The sequence below is a fragment of the Chrysemys picta genome, chromosome 1, assembly GCF_011386835.1.
Source record: "Chrysemys picta bellii isolate R12L10 chromosome 1, ASM1138683v2, whole genome shotgun sequence".
Classification (NCBI taxonomy): domain Eukaryota; kingdom Metazoa; phylum Chordata; order Testudines; family Emydidae; genus Chrysemys; species Chrysemys picta.
The window spans coordinates 198,093,391-198,116,688 of NC_088791.1; the positions used below are offsets into that span (position 1 = coordinate 198,093,391).

Consider the following 23,298-nt stretch of genomic DNA (forward strand, 5'->3'; position numbering starts at 1 on the left):
TGGAGTAAATTATAACATAACAAAGTTGACAGCTGTTATTATGTGGGAGGGATAGTAAAACCCTACAAATGACAGTAAGTTTGATTAGGTAAACATGAAAGATTTATTCAAATATATTGCAGTTTTTGTGGGACCTTTTTAGTTGCACTTTGTGACTCAAATGTTTGGACCTGCATGCCTCAGGGCACACACACCCTTGCACATGCCCATACTAATCCCCAGTGCCTGGCTACGAGTACAATTCCGTTGCTGTGTGCGTGCACCTAGGAATGGACAAACATAGTCAATAGCTCTTACAACTGCTGCAGAAATTTGCAAGCATAAGTCAGGTACAGGACACATAAGGGCAGAGTCTTTGGGTACATCTTGCCAGGCAGAAAGGGTGTGTTTTTCAATCATGTTAGTTCAGTTGAGTTAATACAATTAAAAAGCTCCATGAAGGTGCAGGATAACACATCTCAAACTGTGTTAGCTTGCCGCTGCGTGGTCTAGTGGGGAGACTAAGCTTAAAATACAGCCAGCCGATATGGCTTCCGACATGTTAGCCTGCATCTTAATGGGACTTCTTGTTAGGCTAACTCAGTTGAAGTAACAGAATTGGAAAATGCAGCCTTTTTGTCTGGCAAGCCAGGGCCTTTGAAAATGTGGACCTGTGTGCCAGTGTTCCTAGGCAGACTTGCAGCTCAGGTGCTCATCGCTGTGTGGGTGGGGTTACAGGAGCATTCCCATGAATGTGATAAAAGACCTATTCATTGTGTGTAGATGTTTTAAAACAGAAAGTGATTGGGGAGGGGAGGATGACAACTGAAGCTAAAAATAAAGAAATCACAGCCCTGGTGAAAGCAGAAACAGTTCAGGTTGTTGAGAGATTCACAAGAAGCAAAATATTAGGTCAGGGTTTTTTTGCTAAAATAAGATTTTTTTTTTTTTTGTTAGGTGTGGTTATTTTTGCATGCTTAAAGCTATGTTTTTGTCCAGCATAAAATGACATTAACAAGCAAAAGACACGTCTCTATGTGTCTTAATATAGGAAGCCTTTAGTGTGATTGTGGGCAATGCTGGGGCTAATGAGTCTTGCATAACAATGTGTTCCTGTAGTTAAAGCAGTGACTACATGTCAAGAGAACTGGGTTCTATTCCTGGCTCTGTTACTGACTTGCTGTATTACTTGGAGCAAGTCTGTGACTCAGTTATCCCAGCTTTAAGATGTGGATGGTAATACTTCCCCATCCTTTTAAAAGGCTCCGAGGTCTTCATTCAAGAGGAACTATAGAAGTCTAAACTATTATTTTAATAATTCAGTGTTGTATAAGTGACATTATGGGATGAATCCTGCAGTGCTTGTGTAACCCACACACCTCCTGGGTGTGGTGCTCTGTCCCCAGACTACTTAGAGATTAGTGAGTCTGCTACAGCCCTTAACGAAGGCTGTGTGGCTTTTAGCTCATGCAGTAGAGGCTTATACATTTAGCTCCAGAGGTCCCAGGTTCGATCCTGTCTGCCAATGACCAGGGTCTGTTGATATTATACGTGGGGGCTCGTCCGGGATATCAGCTGGGAAGCCTCTAAAGCTCAGAATGTGCGTCCTCAGCTAAGTAAAGTATGTAAGCCACACACCTCCTGGGTGTGGTGCTCTGTCCCCTCTAGTGGCACTGAGACCACTTAGAGATTAATGCGTCTGCTACAGCCTTAGCTAAGGGCCATGTGGCTTTTAGCTCATGAAGTAGAGGCTCATGCACTAAGCTTCAGAGAACCCAGGTTCGATCCCACCCGCCGACGACTGGGGTCTGTTGGTGTTACACTTACTCAAGCAAAACTCTTGTTGAAGTCGATGAGAATTGTTTCTGAGTAAAGACTGCAGGAACTGGCCTGTTTTATTATTGCTACTTGTAAGAACCCATAGGCCTAGAACTATGGTCTCTAGCAGGTGCTGCTTCCTCATCAGCACCTGGGGCCCACGTAGGGTTGCTGCTAAGGGGAACTGAGAGGCTAAGCACTGCAGGAAATCCCATTCTAAAAGGCATGAGTGACAGCTTTCCTTGATTGGCTGGCACTCCCCATATAAACCAGGAAACCATTTCTGGGAGTTGTCTGAGCAATACAGACCTCTGGTGTGCTTCTGCCTTCGATCCCCCTTGCTGCAACTTGCCTTGATTCCCTGCTCTCGACCTAGGCTCAGCTTCTGAGCCCAGCCTTGTTTTATTGTCTCTGGCTTAAGACCATTGCAGACTCTGTGAAAGACCCTGGCCCAGCCTGACCCAATTCTCGCCTCACACTCCCAAATTGGTAATGGACTCTGACTTTGCGGTTTTGACCTGCCCTTGACCTCTGACCTTCAGCCCTGATACCAGCAGCTCATTCCTTGCCCACAGGCCACCCATGACCCAATCCTAACTTACTACCAGTACTGCTTAAATACAGACACTTCCCGGGTTATGCACACCTGACTTATGCAAATTCAGACTTACAGAAAAAGTTCCATAAGTTCCGTAAGCTCTTTTTTTTTTTTTTTTTTTTTGCGCGCGATTGTTGGGTATACATTCCCGACTTATACTAAATTCGACTTACGCAAGGTATTCCAGAACGGAATGCTTGCATAAGTCGGGGAGCATCTGTACAACACAACTCTATCTCAAACAGATTGCTCTACGTAAACATAAATAACTAAAGCCTTAAATTTGTTAAATGAGTTAGAACGAACAGGTGGTGAAAATCATTGACTTTCATGGAGTTATGTTGACTTTACACCAATTGAGGATCTGGCCCATTATCTTTTACAGTAAAGAATAGCTGCTAAGGCAGGTCGCAGGCATCCTTAGCCAATGTGGTCTGGCTCTTGTATGGTGAGCGGGGCATGTTTTACACAGCTGGATATAGTTAGCATATTGTATAAAATTCCCTGAGAAAATACCAGTGGAGAAGAGGCACCAGCAACCTGCTGCTTCATAGAATCAGAAAACTAAAGGTCTTGATTCTCAGTGACACTGAGGCTGTTTTATGTCATTCTGGCAACATAAAGGGGTCTTAAAGTGAATGTAAACTTTACGGCCCCTTTGCTGTGCTAGAGCTATGTGAAGTTGCTTTAGTGTATGTAAACAGTCTGGGGTCAATCCTGAGGTCCTGACTCACTTTTTACTAGGGCCTTTCTCATTATAGCCAATGGAGGTTTGGTCTAAGTTAGGACTTAGAAAAGCTGAGTAAAGGCTTCAAAAGGAGGACCCTTGTGTTTTAATGGCTATGCACGTTTAGAATAATAATAATAATTAATAAAAAGGTATGAGTTAGTGGTCCACTGCATCTGCATCTTTGAAGAATGTCACCACTTGTAGTGTGGACTCCTCAAAATTTTTGCTGCATTTTCTTTCCGTGGGGGTTCAAGATTTGGGGTGTCTGTGATTTTTGTGGGTACTGTCACTTTTTCTTTACTGGAAGAAGTGCCAGATTTTAATTTCCGTTAACCTAGTATAAATGCTGAGGGGCCATCTTGTGCTCCCCAGATCCAGGCATCATTTAGACATCTCACCTCATCTGCATGGAAATGGCAAAGGAGGTGGGGGATCAGCCACCAGTGGGGCACAATCTACTTTACCAGGGCCCACTAAGGTTGCTTTCTGGTACAGAAATCCATACAGGGAAAGGGGGTCAGGGCTAAGTGAGTGAGGATGGGAAGTGGATGGCCCCATATTGACTGGTTGTATAGCTGGAGAGGGTGTGCAGCCTGGAGCTATATTCCTTTTTTCTATGGTGTATCAGGGCAGCTGTGACAACGAGGAGTCCATGGTAGATTGCTCTGAACCACACTACCTGGGTTCATGGGGTGAGTTCAGGTGCACAGGGCCTCTCAGGGATGGCCCGCCAGATTTCAGACAGATCCCAGGGGTATCTGCCAGGGTTTGTGGATGCTCCGTGGCCTATTGACTCAATGACTTAAGAGGAACGCTGCTTGAGAATCTCAGAGGTTTCCTCCCACTCTGCCCCTTCCTGCAGCATTAGCTGTGGCTGTGCTGCTAATAGATGAGAGACTGGAAAACCCTTTTTGACCTGTGTGGTGGTCACTTCACACCCTTCCTGAAGCATTCAGAGATTGTAATACATTTCCTTTGCCTTTGTTTCTGACCTAATTGTGCACACAAAAGGGATGACAAAAGCTATGTGAAACTCTTAGAAACATAATAGGGCACGAGGCTCTCTCAGATACTGGTATATGTTCCTTTCTGAAGTGTTTTGTACATCCTCTGAGTAAGTATCCCAGAGAATCTGCATAAATCATGAGGGGTTCTTCAGAGAGAGGAATCCATAGGAATACTTTTTTGCTGGATGCTTTGATTCACTCAAGTAGGATTCCTTTATTAGCCAAACAGGATGCTCCGCAGATTTCAAATGAAAAATGTTTTGTTTAAAAAACACCTACGTCTCAGCAGCGATAACTGTTTCTTGTATTCGTGCAAAAAAACTTGTTAACTTGCTCACACCTCAGGGAATGTGAGATGAAAAATGTATAGCAAACATTCAGCCCAGACAAGCCAATTCACTTGTTCAGATTCCCAGTGTAATTTACATGCAAACTCAAGGAAGGGACTGTAACTTGCATATTTGTACCACATGTAGCATGGTGGGGGTCAGATCATGAGTGGGGCCCCCGGGCTCTATTGCAATATAAGTAATACATTATTAATAACCATTCTGCTGTGTAAATATTTAATAATAATAAATAGCTTCTATCATCAATTTATTTATTTTTTTGAAGAATTTGATTTAGCCTGAATATTTTTGCTTGTTTAAAATAGTGACTGGGAGAATGGGAAATGATAGATGTAACCTTTCCTCCTATCTCCTCTCTTTGATTCTGGGATCTAGAACAGTGGTTCTCAACCTTTTCCATACTGTAACACTATGTGAAAACAGAATCAAGTTGAGACCGCCCCACCCCTTTGTTGACTTGTTGAGAACCCATGATCTAAGGGTTTATCTTCAACAATATTATTTTTCTATAGAATTTTGTATTAATTTTTTTTAAGTGTTTCATTGTTTTCCTGGAACCTAATCCAGAAAGATGAGCACCTGCAGCTCCCACTGAAGGCAATGGGAATCAACACAGTGGCAGTTGCAGGGGTTCAGCACCTTTCAGAATCAGGCCCTTATGTACTTGTCACCATGTTAGATTTCTGCAAAGTACATTATCTCCAGCCAAGCCAATTTTAGCATGAGCAAAGCAGCAAACTTCCCTTCCTACACTCCAGTGTGGTGTCAATGTCAGTGCCTAGTAAGTGTCCTCCTTTTGGGGACTATAAATTATAATTTGAGAAGTATAGGTCTTGTTTATATAGTAGTCCCATTGAAATCAATGAGATACTCACATGAGTCAAGGCTACAGGATCAGGCCCACAGTTGCTGAAAGAAAAAAATTATGGCAGAGGGTACTTTTCTTCTTTTGCCCCCCAAGATACTGGGGCACATTGTCCTACATCAGTCCGTGATCTGTGTCAAGTCCTGAGGACCCATATGAGATACTGCCTGTGCCAATCAAACTTTAGGTGTTCCAAACTGGTCCCCAAGAAAAATGGAGGCACCCAAAATCAGTGGCCACTTTTAAAAATGTAGGCCTTGAGGAACAGAGATATTAGATGAAAATAAGTTAATACACTCTAGAAACTACTGAGTTCTACTGTTTAATTCTACAATTCCCTTGTAAATAGAAATCTAGAAAATCTACAAAAAGTCGTGTTTGCTTTCCTGTATGTTATCTGTTCATAAATCATAAAGCTCTAAAGACATCTGGCTCTGAGGACAAACCCAAGTCCTCATTGCAAATAAAAAAAATATTGCCATTAGAGGACCAATTCCTGTTCACTTTATACAAGGAAGAAATCCCACTGAAGTTAATGGGACTAGTCATGTGGGAAAGGTGACCAAACTTTGGGTCATAATGAGAAATGATGTTTTCTGGAGCCCTACCTACTAATCTAGTAGACATGAAAATCCAACTGTTCTGACATTATACTGAGACGAGATAAATGGTAACGTAGGTTCAACTGGTTCGTTTTCATCCTTTATAGAAAAACCTGTGATAATGGTAAGAGATGTTCTGGGTTTTTTTGTGTGGTAACAATCTAAATGACCCATGTTGTTGCTTTGATCCTGTCCCCAGGTAAAGGAGATCTTGACAGCGCTGGGTTTGCTGACATGTGCCAATACAAGAACTGGAAGTCTTTCTGGGGGCCAGAGGAAGCGTCTTGCCATTGCTTTGGAGCTGGTGAACAACCCGCCAGTTATGTTTTTTGATGAACCTACCAGGTAAGTCAAGGCCAAATGTTAGAAAGTAGACTACTGCTACTGTGGGTGGGATTCATAGAGGTATTTAGGCACCTAACTCCCATTGATTTAAATGGGACTTAGATGCCTATCTACTTTTGTGATTCCGCCCCCCACCCCCACCCTTGCATGTGCTAGAGAACTATCACAGAACATACTAGCCCTTGTTAGCATCTTAGAATAGCTGAAACAGAAGAAAATTAACACTTTCCTTTGAAACGCAGATACCAGATTATATGCTGCATGAAGTTATGTAGCTTCATGTTTGCTACACTCACCTTTCATTGCTAGGAAATGCTTCTGGTATGTTTTTATTTAAAATATTTGCATCAGCATCTGTAAAACCTGTAATTTTTGAATACTGATTTTAAAGGGCCTGATTTGCCACTGTGTTACTCCAGGTTACTCTGGGATAATATTATAGAAAGCAACTGAGTTACACCTGTTTAAAACCATAGAGCAATGCAAACCCCAAGAAATCGTTTCAGTAGGGTCACCATTTAGTGCACCAGGTTACTGTTGTAACCTGACATGACATGGGGCTATTAAAGGTGGTTGTTAGGGAAACAATATGGAAGAGGGCGATTGAGAGAAATCCTAGAGGGATCTCCCAGAAGAGCGGCAGAAAAAATTCTTCAGATTATAATGTGTAGTTTCCCTTGAAGTGAAGATGGCCAATCAGCTTAAACATTTTTGATAATTGCATTTATTAATTTAATACATTTAGGATCAAATTCTGCTTCAGGAAGACACTCATGACAACCCTGAAGTTAGTTGGGCCATAGATGTGTATCTGAGAGTAGAATTTGGCCCTTAGTTTGTTAGAACCCATGCATTAATCAGAACCCACAATCCTAGAATTTGAAAATTGCATACGGTAACCCTGTGAAGAACTTCCATTTTAATTAAGTATGATGCATGCTTGATAAAGGAAAAGGCCAAGGGAAGAGAGAAATAAGAACCCAGAGATACTGTGTGGTGTAGTGTTAGATGATAAAGATGTATTTTGTAAAAAGATAATAATGAGAGACAGAAACATCATAGCACATGTATTATTTTGAACAGTTGCATATGGAACCACATCTAATAAACACCTTTGTGCCTTTTTTTTCAGTGGCTTGGACAGTGCATCTTGCTTTCAGGTTGTCTCTCTCATGAAGGCGTTAGCCCAGGGTGGCAGGTCCATCATCTGTACTATTCATCAACCAAGTGCCAAACTGTTTGAGTTATTTGATCAGGTACCTTTCAGAAATTCTTCTGGTTTACATATTTGTTTAAATATGTTGTATGTATAATTGTTGCAGGCTGGAGATAATGCAAAATCACAGATCATGTCCCAAATCAGTATCACTAGAGTTGTAGGTTTGAACAAAATATGATTTTCACTTTTTCCCTTCATGTTCCTGTTTTTATATTATATTATTTATTTATTTATTTGATTTTAAAGAATCTGGCTGGTAAATTTTAGAAGTCATGATTATCACACTCCTGAATTTTGGGTCCTTTCCTGCCAATGTTTTGTGTGTTATAGTAAATAATAATTAGTATGAGTGCGTTACTCTTAAGGTCTGTAATGTTGATAGGCCAAATTCTCATCCTGGCTACTCTGGTGTAAATTCAGAAAATTCCATTAATTTTTGATGGAATTACTCCGGTTTGATCCTGAATAACTGAGAACAGATTGCTTTTTTGTATTCATGTGAAAGAATAAAACAGAAAAATGAAGGCTGTCAGAAATCTTTGTTCACACTGATGGCAGGATATGGTCTGTTCCTGTTTAGATTAGATTTAAATTTACTTTAATCTTCTTATGCCATTTAAGTGAGAGTTGTGAGAGCTTAGAGAAAACCCACTCTACAGTAGGTGAACAAGCTCTTGAAGATTGCCACTTTTTCAGTGAGTTTAAATGAAGTCAATAGAGAGGCTAAAAGCAAGAGTAATCAAGCTATTTCTTACTGTTCTTCCTTCTCCTCCTGTTCCCCCATTGCCCCCTGAATTCGCCAGCCCCATCTTCATACCAAAAACTCGAATAATTTATGGAAATAAGATGGCACAGTCATGCCATTTCCAGCCTGCTTTCCAACCTGTGTCTATGGGATGAATTATGATGTTTCTATATTAGTACACTACAAGCCCTGAAGGGGTTGTTTTGCAGAGTTCATATCTTGAACATCTCTAATATTCTGCAGATTTTCCCTTAATTGTAGTTCCACGTTCAGTGTTGACAAATCTTTTCAATCTGTTGCTATTTTCTTCCAAATCAAACAGCTACTCACTGACTACTCCAGTTGCTATGAGAAAGCAGGTAGACACTGTGATGGGTTGGATCACAGAAACCCCCTTGGGAACTGCCAACTGATGTGCCAAGACTACTTCTGCCCCTGCTTTCCTGCCCTGGCAGCTTAGGACTTAGGACATGCCAGTCTGCTCCAACACAGACCCAGGGTCTCAACCATGTGCCCCAAAGCTGCAGACTTAACTGAAAGCAACTTACAGAAGTGTTCCTGTCTTTAACACTCAGATGCCCAACTCCCAATGGGGTCTAAACCCCAAATAAATCTGTGTTACCCTATATAAAGCTTATACGGGGTAAACTCATAAATTGTTCGCCCTCTATAACACTGATAGAGAGAAACACACATCTGTTTGGCCCCCTCCCCCCCCCAGGTATTAATACATACTCTGGGTTAATTAATAAGTAAAAAGTGATTTTATTAAATACAGAAAGTAGGATCTAAGTGGTTCCAAGTAGTAACAGACAGAACAAAGTGAATGACCAAGTGAAACAAAATAAAACACGCAAATCTAAGCCTAATACAGTAATACAACTGAGTACTGATAAAATCTCACCCTGAGAGATGTTTCAATAAGTCTCTTTCACAGACTGGACGCCTTCCTAGTCTGGGCACAATCCTTTCCCCTGGTACAGCCCTTGTTCCAGCTCAGATGGTAGCTAGGGGATTCCTCATGATGGCTCCCCGCTTTGTTCTGTTCCACGCATAAGGCGGGAACCTTTGTCCCTCTCTGGGTTCCCACCCCCTCCTTCTCAATGGAAAAGCCCCAGGTTAAAGATGGATTCCAGTTCAGGTGACATGATCACATGTCACTGTAAGACTTCATTACCCACTTGCCAGCACAAACGTATACAGGGAGACTTACAAGAAAACAGAGCCATCTGCAGACAGTTGTCCTGGTTAATGGGAGTCATCAAGATTCCAAACCACCATTAATGGCCCACACTTTGCATAATTACAATAGGCCCTCAGAGTTATATTTCATATTTCTAGTTTCAGATACAAGAGTGGTACATTTATACAAATAGGATGACCACACTCCGTAGATTATAAGCTTTGTAATGATACCTTACAAGAGACCTTTTGCGTGAAGCATATTCCAGTTACATTATATTTAAACTCATGAGCATATTTTCATAAAATCATATAGAGTGCAACGTCACAGACACATTCAAAGGTTCTGATGTTTCCTCACTTTCTCTATCTTTTATTTTTCAGCTCTATGTTTTAAGTCAAGGACAATGTATTTACCGTGGGAAAGTGTTAAACCTTGTCCCTTATTTGAGAGATTTGGGTTTAAACTGTCCAACCTACCACAATCCAGCAGATTTTGGTAAGGAAAATTGAATAACTTTTCCAGTTTGCTTATTTTCCTTTTGATTAGCTCTTCTGGGTGAAATAGAAATAGTGAGGCTTTTATTGGTTTTTGTTTCTATATTTTTACTGGGTCAGTGTGGAATGAGTCCCCTGTTTTTTGTAAATCATTTTAATGCCATCTAGTGGTGGGACTAATTAGTGACTTTTTCTGATTGAAATGCAAACTATGGAATAGTAGGAAATGAAAGGCAGAATGTGTGTCACACCTATAAACTTCCATGGTTTTCTAATGAAACCCCACAGACCTTGTGAAAACAATACTATATCATTCTATAGTCATAGCTAAGTGTTTCACAGCAGCAGTAGGGACCAGAATAAACAGGTCTGCAATCCATATAATGAGTGCTAAGGCAGCCAGACATTCATTATATTTCCTTTACAATGTTGTATTTAACAAGTATTAGCAGCAGAAAAATGTAGGCTTTTTACAAAGAAATATTGTGCATTTAAGGCCTGCTTCTGCTCCCATTGAAATCAGTGGTAAAAGTTGTCACTGACTTCAGTTTTGCAGGATTAGGCCCCAATAGCCAAGACTGTGACTAATGTATGGTGTAGAATGAGTAAATCTCCTCTAAATGCTCTATGTAGTGATGGAGGTTGCATCTGGTGAATATGGGGACCAGAACAGTCGGCTGGTCAGAGCAGCACGGGAAGGGATGTGCGACACAGACTACAAGAGAGATGCTGGTGGCGAGAATGAACTGAACCCCTTCTTATGGCATCGACCCTCTGACGAGGTAAATCCATGCAAAGCACTGAAGGGGAGGGAGGTTGAGAGAAATAATCGAAATATTAAGTAAGTAGCGGAGAGCTGTGCATATTCTGCTGCATGGAACTGGGGCTTGTTAGTGAACAGTAAATAAGATTCTTCTTCGAGTGCTTGCTCATATCCATTCCATTAGGTGTGTGCGCGCCGCGTGCACGATCGTCGGAAGATTTTTACCCTAGCAACACCGGCGGGTCGGCTGTGGAGCCCCCTAGAGTGGCGCCTTCATGGCGCTGAATATATACCCCAGCCGACCCGGCGCCCCCTCAGTTCCTTCTTACCGCCCCTGACGGTCGTTGGAACTGTGGAGCGCTGCTTAGCTGTTCTCCACTCTCCCTAGCTTAGTTCGTTATTCGCAGTTATAGTTATAGTTTATAGTTAAATAGTTCAATAGTTTTAAGAGTTGTCTAGTTGTTATAATAGTTCAGGGGATTAAGGGGGTCGTCTCCCCCTTTCTCCCCCGGCCGCGGGGCCGGGCTCATGCCCAACGCTCCCGGCTTCAAGCTGTGCGCCTCCTGCGCTAAGCCTATGCCCACGAGCGACCCGCACGACTCCTGTCTGAAGTGCCTGGGAGAGTCCCATCAAACAGATAAGTGCAAGATCTGTAAGGCCTTCAGACCAAGGACCAAGAAGCGGGACTTTCGGCTCCGGCAACTCCTGATGGAGACGGCACTTAGTCCGGACGCTCCATCTACAAGTCAGGCCCCGGCACCTAGCGCCTCGGTGCGCAGTGCCCCGGCGGCACCGGCCATGACGACCACGCGAGTGGCGTCAGATGAGCCTTCCCGGCACCGGACCTCGTCGGCACCGCAAGCACAGCAAGTGCCTCGGCGCCGGTCATTATCCCCAGGGCATAAGAAAGCCCATAAGACGGGGACCTCCGTGCCGAAGACGCTGGCTCCCCCAGTGCCGGGGGTAGAGCCGCGTACGCCGGTGGAGCACCGGAAACAGGTGCCTCCAGCACCGTCGACTCCGGCGCCGAGGCCGTTGAGTCCGGTGCAGACGGCGTCTCCACCGAGGCCGGCGGTGATACAGTGCCTCCCGTCGACGCCAGAGACCTTCGCGGCGGCGAGAGACTTAATAGCTCTCACGGAGCCGGCACCGCCTCAACCACCGGCACCGACGGCACCGTTGCCTCGCCCGGTCCAGTCGAGGGGGAAACCTGCCTTGATGCGCCCTCCATCGCAAGGGCTGGGACCTCGGCACCGATCCAGGTCCCGAAGCAGGTCCCCACGCCGCTCGCAGTCCCGGCACCGAATATCGCCTCGGCACCGGTCGTACTCGCGGCCAAGATCTTCTTCGCGGCACCGCTCTACGTCTCGGCACCGCTATGATCGTCGGCACCGATCAACGTCGAGACGTAGTTCTCGGCACCGCTACGGTCGCCGCTCGACGTCGAGAGGCCGCTCCCGGTACCGGGCATACTCCAGGTCCTCGTCGAGGTCCAGATCCGACTCCCGGCACCGACGAGGTCATCGGCACCGGTCGCGGTCCCGGCACCGATCGCCGGCACCGCGTGGAGATAGATCATCTCCAGACCGGCACCGTGCGGCACCGCAGCCCACGGGAATCGTCTCGACGCTCTCGGCACCGCCATGGCCATCGAGATCGGGGTCTCGCTCCTCGGAGGACCTCTCGAGATCGGCATACCCCCCTCAGGGGCAAGCCGAGGAACAGGACTTGGGCCATTGGCAGAACATAACAGAGGACCATTCTCATGGCCCATCTCACTGGTCGTTTTGGACCCCGTGGGCGTACCATCAGGCGCAAGGGGCTCCAGTTGCTTCGACCTCTCGCTCCGGTCACTCTGTTAGAAGGGCCCCGGAGTCCACCATCTCTCGGCCTCCGCCAGGGGGCATGGAGGCTTCCGTGTCCGCACCACCTGACGCCCTGGACTCAAGCGCAGGTGATGCTCCGGCCCGGGAGCAGGGAGACCAGGACCCTCCCTTGGATCCTGTTCCACCGGAGGCATCTTCCTCTTCCTCTCCGGATGAGGCAGTGGCGGGCACATCGTGCACAGGTCCACCTCCAATAGATCTTCGGGCTCACCAAGATCTTCTGCGTCGGATGGCCCGTAATATGGACCTGCAGGCGGAGGAGATAGTGGAGGTGCACGACCCTATCGTGAATATCCTCGGAGCGGATGCCCCATCGAGGGTGGCGTTACCCCTGATCCGCACGATACAAGCCAATGTATCTACGATATGGCAGACTCCTGCCTCTATCCCACCCACAGCGAGAGGGGTGGAAAGGAAATACTTTGTCCCGTCTAAAGACTACGGGTACTTGTATACCCACCCCCAGCCGTGTTCACTGGTGGTGGCATCAGTGAACGCAAGGGAGCGCCACGGTCAGCAGGCCGCAGCGCCCAAATCGAAGGAGGCTAAGCGCCTCGATTTATTCGGCCGTAAAATTTACTCAGCCGGAGGGCTGCAACTTAGAGCGGCTAATCAACAGGCGCTCTTGAGCCGCTATAGCTTTAACTCCTGGAACTCTATGGGGAAGTTCAAGGAGTTGGTTCCCCAAGAGTCCAGGGAGGAGTTTGGAGCCCTGGTGGAGGAGGGTAAGAAGGTGGCTCGGACCTCCTTGCAGGCCTTCTTAGACATAGCGGACTCTGCTGCGAGAACCCTGGCCTCAGGTATCGCTATGCGGAGGATCTCCTGGCTCCAGGTTTCGGGTCTGCCTCAGGAACTGTAGCAAACCCTGCAGGATCTGCCCTTTGAAGGACAAGGGCTGTTTTCAGAAAAGATGGACTCTCGCCTGCAGAGCCTCAAGGACTCCAGGACGATCATGCGTTCCTTGGGGATGCATGTTGTGGGCCCTCAGCGCAGGCCATTTAGACCGCAGCCTCAGCGCTTCTACCCCCCCCCCCGCCTCGTCAGAGACAGGACTCGACCCGGAGGCGAGGGCGAGGTGGTAGAAGAAGGTGGACCGGCCCTCAACCTGGTCAGAACCAGGGGCCACCTAGACCACCTTCAGGCCCCAGGCAGAACTTTTGAAGGTCCGGTCGAGGACGGCGCCCCAGTCATCCCACAGGATCCAGCCCCATCCTTTCGGGATCGCCTTTCCCATTTCCACCGTGCCTGGTCCCTTATAACTTCGGACCGTTGGGTCCTTCGCACGGTGGACAGGGGATACGCTATCCAGTTTTCTTCAATCCCCCCCTCCTCCCCCCCTTCCCCGTCCCTCTTCAGGGACCCTTCTCACGAGCAACTTCTTATACAGGAAGTTTCCACGCTCCTTGCTATGGGGGCCATAGAGGAGGTTCCAGTGGAGTTAAGGGGCAGGGGATTCTATTCCCGTTACTTCCTCATTCCCAAGTCCAAAGGAGGTCTGCGACCCATCTTGGACTTGCGCGGACTCAACAAATTCGTAGTAAAGTTGAAGTTCCGCATGGTCTCTTTGGGGACCATTATCCCTTCCCTCGATCCTGGAGACTGGTTCGCCGCCCTCGACATGAAAGATGCATACTTTCACATCGCAATTTACCCGCCTCACAGACGCTTCCTGCGGTTCGTGGTAAGCAAGGTGCACTACCAATTTGCAGTCCTTCCCTTCGGCCTATCCTCGGCCCCAAGGGTATTCACGAAATGTATGGCTGTCGTGGCAGCGTACCTTCGTCGGCAAGGGATACAGGTGTTCCCGTACCTAGATGACTGGCTGGTACGCGGTCGCACCAAAGAGCAAGTTCGAGCTCACGTCCACATAATAGTGCACACATTCAACAAGTTGGGCATCCTACTCAACAAGGACAAATCCACTCTAGAACCTACCCAGAGAATAGAATTCATCGGCGCAGTTCTAGACTCCAGGCGTGCACAAGCCATCCTGCCAGACAACCGCTTTTGCACCATCACGAGCCTCATTCAAGGGCTCAAGGCCTTCCCAACTACCACGGTGAGGTCGTGCCTTACCCTGCTGGGTCACATGGCTTCCTGCACGTACGTAACCAGGCATGCCAGACTTCGGCTTCGCCCACTCCAGACCTGGGTGTCATCAATATACCGCCCACATCGGGACAGCCTGAACATGGTGGTCACGGTCCCGAACTCGGTCCTGACCTCCCTCACCTGGTGGCTAGATCGCAATGTGGTTTGCGAGGGGATGCCGTTTCACGCCCCACAACCCTCTCTGCACCTGGTCACAGACGCTTCATCTCTGGGTTGGGGCGCCCATCTCAACGAACACCATACCCAGGGCCTGTGGACTGCACCTCAGCTAGCCCTGCACATCAATGTTCGGGAACTGATGGCGGTGCGCCTGGCGTGCCAGGCATTTCTCAGCCTCCTACGTGGCCGCTGTGTGCTAGTTCTCATCGACAACACCACGGCCATGTTTTACATCAACAAGCAAGGAGGAGCACGTTCGTCAATTCTATGCCGAGAGGCCATTCGCCTGTGGGACTTCTGCATCGCCCACTCGATCCATCTCACGGCATCGTTCCTCCCTGGAGTCCAGAACACTCTGGCGGACCGACTCAGCAGGTCCTTTCAAACACACGAGTGGTCTATCCGTCCGGACATCATACATTCCGTTTTCCAGAAGTGGGGGTTTCCCCAGATAGACCTGTTTGCATCTCGAGACAACAGGAAGTGCCACGTGTTCTGCTCCCTGCAAGGTCGAGCTCCGGGCTCCCTCTCGGATGCGTTTCTCCTTCCCTGGAAAGACCACCTGTTTTATGCCTTCCCTCCGTTTCCTCTGGTCCACAAGGTACTGCTCAAATTGCGCAGAGACCAGGCACAGGTGATTCTGATCGCCCCAGCGTGGCCGAGACAACATTGGTACACCACGCTGTTGGAGCTCTCGGTTCGGACACCGATCCCGCTTCCATTATGCCCGGATCTCATCTCTCAGGACCACGGCCGCCTGCGTCACCCCGACCTGCAATCACTCCACCTCACGGCGTGGCTGCTCCATGGTTCACCCAGGCAGAGCAGCAGTGCTCGCACTCTGTCCAACAGATTCTGCTGAGCAGTAGGAAGCCCTCAACACGGACCACATACTTGGCCAAGTGGAAGCGGTTCTCCTGTTGGTGCGAACAACGAGCCACGTCCCCGTTACAGGCACCTATTCCTCTCATATTGGAATATCTCCTCTCCCTAAAACAGCAAAGGTTGGCGATATCTTCAATTAGAGTTCACCTGGCCGCTATATCGGCCTTTCACCCAGGGGAACTCGCGTCTTCGGTATTCTCTAACCCGATGGTCGTTAGATTCCTCAAGGGCTTAGACCGGATGTACCCACAACAACGTCAGCCCGTTCCGACGTGGGACCTCAACCTGGTTCTCTCGAAGCTCACAGGTCCTCCATTCGAGCCACTGGCCACCTGTTCACTTCTGTACCTATCCTGGAAGACAGCCTTCCTCGTAGCCATCACCTCAGCAAGGCGCGTTTCTGAACTCAGGGCGCTTACATCCGAGCCCCCTTACACAGTTTTCCATAAGGATAAAGTGCAGCTCCGCCCACATCCTGCCTTTCTCCCTAAGGTGGTTTCTCCGTTTCATATCAACCAGGATATATTTCTCCCGGTCTTTCATCCTAAACCACATGCCACTCGCCAGGATCAACGTTTGCATTCTCTGGACGTACGCAGGGCCCTGGCCTTCTATATTGACCGCACAAGGCACTTTAGAAAGACGACGCAACTCTTCGTCGCAGTGGCCGACCGAATGAAAGGTTCACCGGTCTCCTCACAACGCCTATCCTCATGGATTACGTCTTGCATCCGGACTTGCTATGACCTGGCAGGTGTCTCAGCACCGCACCTCACCGCTCACTCCACGAGGGCCCAAGCTTCCTCGACGGCTTTCCTGGCGCAAGTTCCGATCCAGGACATTTGTAGAGCGGCGGTTTGGTCATCAGTCCACACGTTTACAGCTCACTATGCACTAGTGCAGCAGTCCAGGGACGATGCTGCCTCCGGATCAGCGGTTTTGCACACAGCAATGTCTCACTCCGACCCCACCACCTAAGTTGGGCTTGGGAGTCACCTAATGGAATGGATATGAGCAAGCACTCGAAGAAGAAAAGACGGTTACTCACCGTTGTAACTGTTGTTCTTCGAGATGTGTTGCTCATATCCATTCCAAACCCGCCCCCCGTCCCCACTGTCGGAGTAGCCGGCAAGAAGGAACTGAGGGGGCGCCGGGTCGGCTGGGGTATATATTCAGCGCCATGAAGGCGCCACTCTAGGGGGCTCCACAGCCGACCCGCCGATGTTGCTAGGGTAAAAATCTTCCGACGATCGTGCACGCGGCGCGCACACACCTAATGGAATGGATATGAGCAACACATCTCGAAGAACAACAGTTACAACGGTGAGTAACCGTCTTTTCTGCAAGGAGCTTAGTTTGTTGTGTTGTCTGTCACCTCAGGACTCTTCATCCACAGAAGGCTGTCACAGCTTCTCAGCCAGCTGCCTCACCCAGTTCTGCATCCTCTTTAAAAGAACTTTTCTCACCATCATGAGGGATTCGGTAAGGCTGCTTTTAACATACTTTTGTAGCCAAGGGCACTTTTCGTGTGTTTGTGAGGGTGGTGTCCTGGGTTTAACTTCAGCATCCACCTTATTGGCACAGAACTTTAAAACACGGAGGTTGTGTTTTGAGTCTCAGTAATTATAGTACGAGAGTGGAGAATCATACATTTCTGACTGGTATTCTAGGGTTACCATATTTTGTGCCTCCAAATGGAGGACACTCCCCGGGGGCCCGGCCCCGCCCCCAGCCCCGCCCACGCCCCCACCCCAACTCCGCCCCCTCCCTCCAGCCTGGGTCGGCTCGGGCCCTGGGGTGCCGGCCCCGACCGACCACCCCCCGGCTCCCAGCCCCGCGGGCCCGGCGCACCCCCCGGCTCCCCGACCCCGGCTCCCGGCCCGGCGCACCCCCCGGCTCCCCGACCCTGGCTTCCGGACCCCGGCGCACTCCCCGGCTTCCGGACCCCGGCGCACTCCCCGGCTCCCGGCTCCCCGACCCCGGCTCCCGGCCCCGGCTCCCCGACCCCGGCTCCCGGCCCCGGCTCCCCGACCCCGGCTCCCGGCCCCGGCTCCCCGACCCCGACCCCGGCTCCCCGACCCCGGCGCACGCCCCGGCTCCCCGACCCCGGCTCCCCGACCCCGGCTCCCGGCCCGGCGCACCCCCCGGCTCCCCGACCCCGGCTTCCGGACCCCGGCGCACTCCCCGGCTCCCGGCTCCCCGACCCCGGCTCCCTGACCCCGGCTCCCGGCCCCGGCTCCCCGACCCCGGCTCCCGGCCCCGACCCCGGCTCCCGGCCCCGGCTCCCCGACCCCGGCTCCCCGACCCCGGCGCACGCCCCGGCTCCCCGACCCCGACCCCGGCGCCCCGGCTCCCCGACCCCGGCTCCCCGGCCCCGGCGCACGCCCCGGCTCCCCGGCCCCGGCGCACGCCCCGGCTCCCCGACCCCGGCTCCCCGACCCCGGCTCCCAGCCCGGCTCCCCGACCCCGGCGCACTCCCCGGCTCCCGGCCCCGGCTCCCCGACCCCGGCGCACCCCCCGGCTCCCCGACCCCGGCTCCCCGACCCCGGCGCACCCCCCGGCTCCCCGACCCGGGCTCTCGGCCCGGCGCACCCCCCGGCTCCCAGCCCCGCGGGCCCGGCGCACACCCCGACCCCGGCCCGGCTCCCGGCTCCGCGGGCCCGGCCCGGCTCCCCAACCCGGCTCCGCGGGCCCGGACCGGCACTGCGCCCCCCGGCTCCCGGCCCCGCGCCCAGCCCTGCACCATGCCCCCGGCCCCGGACAAAGAGGCCCCGGCCGAGCCTCCCGATTTTCCCGGACATGCCCGGCTTTTGGGGATTTCCCCCCGGATGGGGATTTGAGCCCCCAAAAGCCGGACATGTCCGGGAAAATCCGGACGTATGGTAACCCTAGGTATTCAGATAGGAGAAATATCTGAAAAAAATCCCATCCAGGGCCTGATTCTCTGCTACTCTACACTTTGTGCAGTCATTACCCCAGTGCAAAGGAATGCAAAGTTGCACCAGCGTAAATGATTCTGCAAACTGCAAGGCAGTGGAGAATCAGACTGTTATTAATTACAATGTCATAAGGGGAGGGTTGGGATAAATTTGTCCTTTTCAAATATAACTGGCCAGTTAGTGAGGTGAAGTCACAGTGTGCATTGTGTATGTGTTTGGGTGTATGGAGGCTGCACAGCAGCAGGAATCTTCGGAAGAATTCTCAGGTCACTCAGCTAGAGTTCCTTTTGTGGCTCTGAACGGCTACACTGGATTAGGAGCGTCACCACCCTTTGAAATGCTGCAGCCTGCATTTCCACATGTGCCAGCATGGGACTGTTGCCCCCATTGGTCAAAGCTCCCAATAGTTAATTAAGGTAAATTAAAATGTTTAGGTAAGACACTATAATTAATCTTAATGTCAAGGAATTATTATTCATCCAAAAAGATATATCCAGCTTCAGATTTTCCAGATTACCTGTCTAGGCATTATCCACTTAACTCATAATTTTCTTTGCTAGTTATCTACTGAGGCTACCCCACAGATGTCTTCAAAAGACCACCCTCTCATTGTATAATAGTTTCCTCGTCTCTTCCCAGTGGGATGCTCAGATTGGGCAGTTAATAGCTATTACTTAAGGAAATTTCTTTTTGCTTAATCATAAAGATGTGACTATTCTAGATTTTCTTCCGGCCTCTGTACCTGGTGCCATATCTATTGTAGTGATACTGAATTACTGAGAGAATACCAAGAGCTAATCAATGTCAGATTAAATTGGTTTTGTCAATATAAACTCAAAATATCTTGTTTGACTCTTTCAAAGCCCTTTCTATTATGTTTCAGCTACTTTTTAGGCAGAGAAAAAGTCTGCTTCTCTTGAGGAAATATGCCAGTGGCTACACAGAGATTGTCAGACACTATTCTGGGACATCCTCTGTTACAGCCTTTGCCTGGAGAGCAAAATTCTGTTTTCCATTGGTCCTTGTATCTGATTGGTAGGGGTACATCTCGAAATTCCATTAATGGAGCTTTATCTATCTGGAGCCCAATTAGCTAGTGGGAAATGACCATTTCTAAATAGTTCATTTTAGGATATATTTGAGATTTTTGTAGGCTGTTAGTTGATTTTACATACAGTGTGGTAGCTGTTAGATCCAAACATGCTGATCAGAGATACTACTTTTCCTTGCTCCTAGGTCCTGACACATTTGCGGATCACATCACACATTGGAATTGGACTTCTTATAGGCTTGCTATATTTAGGGATTGGAAATGAAGCTAAGAAAGTCTTAAGCAACTCTGGCTTCCTCTTTTTTTCCATGTTGTTCCTTATGTTTGCTGCTCTTATGCCAACTGTCCTTACGTGTGAGTACTGACCATGTTGTTACTATATTTTTTGTAAATAAGTTATTTAGCTGGAATGAAGTAAGCAGTGCTGGAGTATACCTATTTCATGTGAAACCACGTATGAATTTTGGCTTAATTTTTATTAAAAGTGAGTACATTTTGCACTCATTTGACTAATTGCACTGGATAGAGAAAAATTTCCAGCTCTGATCTGGAATTTGCTTAGGTCCGAAGATGCCAGTGATGTGACCCTGTGTTGTATGTATACAATGTATAGGGATAGGGACTAGGGTGACACCGCCAAGCTTTTTAACTTGTGACTCTTTAACGATAGGGCTGTCACCATAATCATGTGAGGGACTTGCAGAGCCTGCAAGGTTTGACATTGTAGGCTGTCATCTTAGATTCCCTCCAGGACAGGAAAGAAGACTTGTGGCTTTCAACTTTTAACCACATAGTTTTTGTTTACAAAGCCTCTTTAAGGGAGAGCCATGTCATCTGAGCAGCCTGGCAGATACGTGCACAATGAGCTACTCTCCAGGCTGACCTCTTGTGCCTCAAGAGACATGATTCAGTGTGTTGCTGGTCTGACAATTGTTTTGGAGTTCCAGACACACTGTAGTATTGCAGCTTCTCAGAATTACAAATGGGTAGGATATTATTATGCACAAGCATGTCACACTCTAACAGTATAAGTAACCAGCTTATTAATTTTTATTCTATCTAGTTCCTCTTGAGATGGGTGTGTTTCTCAGAGAGCATCTGAACTACTGGTACAGTCTGAAGGCCTACTATCTAGCTAAAACCATGGCTGATGTCCCTTTTCAGGTATATACTTTTGAATAAACCACAGAGCATTTTTATTGTATCCACTTGCAAATGAGGTAAATATCAGCATTTAATCAGTGTTTTAATCTCATTTAAATACCAGAGTGGTGGAAAACTGCCTGTGTGTTAGTGTATGAGCTTCCTGACTTAAACCAAACACCCTTTGGGAATAAATGGCAGGACCTTATTGAAATCAAGATCCTGTGTCTAACCTGAGCTTTCCTGAATAAATAAACTAAAAAAAGACAGGGGCTTTTCGTTTGCTTTTGTGCCTAGTGGCTGCAAAGGGATGGTAGCAAGTGGAAGCTGTGTTTTTAGTCTAAGGTAGCATGCAGGACATGATAGATTTGACAGGATGTGATGGATGTACTATCTCCCCTCTGAGCATCATCACTTTCAGTACAGCATTGAGGGATGAGAGAGATGGGTTAAGTAGGATATAATGCTTTCTAGGTGTTTATATTGCTTTCAGCAACACTGAAACGCTCTGTATCGCTTTTGGCTTGAGTCTATAATGTAGTAACTGCAGATGTATCTTTCTGCAGATTATGTTTCCTGTGGCATATTGCAGCATCGTGTATTGGATGACTTCACAGCCATCAGATGCGCTCCGATTTGTCCTGTTCGCGGCCCTGGGGACAATGACATCACTGGTGGCTCAGTCATTGGGTCTTCTGATAGGTGCAGCCTCCACATCGCTTCAGGTACTGGCATTTGTGTGTTATGATCTCACCAGAACCTTGCTTCCCCTGCCAATGGCTTCTTGCCACGGCTGCTGCTGTAAGTTCCCTGACCTCCTTTGCACTTCTCATCTCGCTCTGAACCACCTGCAAAGAAACAGCAAAGAAGGGGTTCTCTAGCCGATTCTTGGTGTCTTTACAGCTGCTTAAGAATTAATAAATAATAGCGAGAAAGCAGTGATGTTGTTACAGCATTTGAAAGAATGAGCTCTTTAAGCACCTCAGCACTGAATGAGTTGCCAGATCACCCATCTCTTTCAAATGGATGTTATACCCCACTCACCCACAAGTGCATCATGTCCTATAAATTGCAGAACTGATGTGATTCTGTAGTGTAATGTGGGGTAGGGTGCTGGGGACTTGCAGCTGTTCTCACTAGTGGCATCCAAGTACAGACAGAAATGTGCAGGAGGCAAGGCAGAGTCACCACTAAACAGATCTATAACCCAAACCATCTACAGAGAGGGAGTGAAGCAGCTGTTGACATGACTGCTGCCCTGAAGAAGGGGTAGTTGCAGGGGGGCGACACTGCAATGCCATTCTGTAGCATGGCTGGGTGCACTTCAACTGCTTATCTGAGTTTGACACAGGACAGAGGATTTGTGCCTTAGAGAGTGTTTAATGAATTAAAGACCACCTTCCCCAACAGTAGTGAAGAAATTAAAAGCAGGGAGTACCCCGAACCCCCGGATGTTTCTTTGGCTGTCTGAGAAGGCATCATTTGTTTCCTCCTTTTTCCAGGTGGCAACATTCGTGGGTCCGGTTACAGCCATCCCAGTCCTGCTTTTCTCAGGATTTTTTGTCAGCTTTGATACCATTCCCGCATACCTCCAATGGATGTCCTACATCTCATATGTCAGGTACCGTGTGGGACCTTAACCTGGAAATTTTTGTCTTTTAATGCTAAGGTTACCACATTTACAACATATTCTTTTAGGATTTAATGTGATGTACTTCCATGTTTCCAGTAGGAAATATATGTAAAAGAACAATCCCAAATTATTTTACTGTACAAAGTATGTATAACAACATGAAATAAGAAAAATCTTAGCATGGATTATATGTAATGGGCCAATATCTGTGCTGATTTGTGCCTTGTTCAATCCCACTGAATTCAAAGAGTGCACAGCATGTAAGTCGACAGAGAATTTGGACCAGTCACTTTGACATATAAAGGTGAGGACAAAGTGTCCATAGCAAGACTTCAATGGGGTTGCCAGCACTTCACTTCGGAGGCTATTTAGCATTTTACTGTGTATCTCATGGCATATCTCACTGACAGTTCAGACAGACCTCTTGGATAAAGCCTGTTTGTCCAGCTTAACCAATAATGATACTTCTGCAGGTGTCCAATGGATTTTCTCCAGAGGAAGAGGGTCGGGAAGGTGACATTGCAGAGGGAGCTAAGGGGGCTTAGAAAAATGTCCACTCAAACAACTTTTTGTATATGTCCTAGATAATGGCAAAGTCATTTTGAGGTGGTTTCGAAAAAATAGTTTATTTCCAGGTTGTAGAACTATAAAGACAACCCAAGTCAAACTCTGTCCTGGTTTGCAAATATACCAGACTGAGTTCATTCCTCATATCCAGAGACTTATCAGAAGCCAGTGTAGCCTGGGATGGTAGCTAGCGTCCAATGTCAGGATGGAGGAGAAATGGTT

At 48.1% G+C, this 23,298-nt stretch overlaps 1 protein-coding gene across 4 annotated transcripts in view; it reads left to right on the plus strand.

The window, feature by feature from the left end:
- Positions 1 to 23,298, plus strand: part of ABCG1 (ATP binding cassette subfamily G member 1) — an 86,106-nt gene that overhangs the window by 55,106 nt on the left and 7,702 nt on the right. For all 4 annotated transcript variants that reach the window (XM_005304472.3, XM_065577828.1, XM_008179852.4 and 1 more), the window contains 9 exons: positions 6,149 to 6,294; positions 7,427 to 7,550; positions 9,825 to 9,939; positions 10,572 to 10,720; positions 17,124 to 17,225; positions 19,919 to 20,087; positions 20,797 to 20,897; positions 21,443 to 21,601; positions 22,379 to 22,497. In XM_005304472.3, the coding sequence (XP_005304529.1) occupies positions 6,149 to 6,294; positions 7,427 to 7,550; positions 9,825 to 9,939; positions 10,572 to 10,720; positions 17,124 to 17,225; positions 19,919 to 20,087; positions 20,797 to 20,897; positions 21,443 to 21,601; positions 22,379 to 22,497 (1,184 nt within the window). The remainder of the gene's footprint in view (positions 1 to 6,148; positions 6,295 to 7,426; positions 7,551 to 9,824; positions 9,940 to 10,571; positions 10,721 to 17,123; positions 17,226 to 19,918; positions 20,088 to 20,796; positions 20,898 to 21,442; positions 21,602 to 22,378; positions 22,498 to 23,298) is intronic.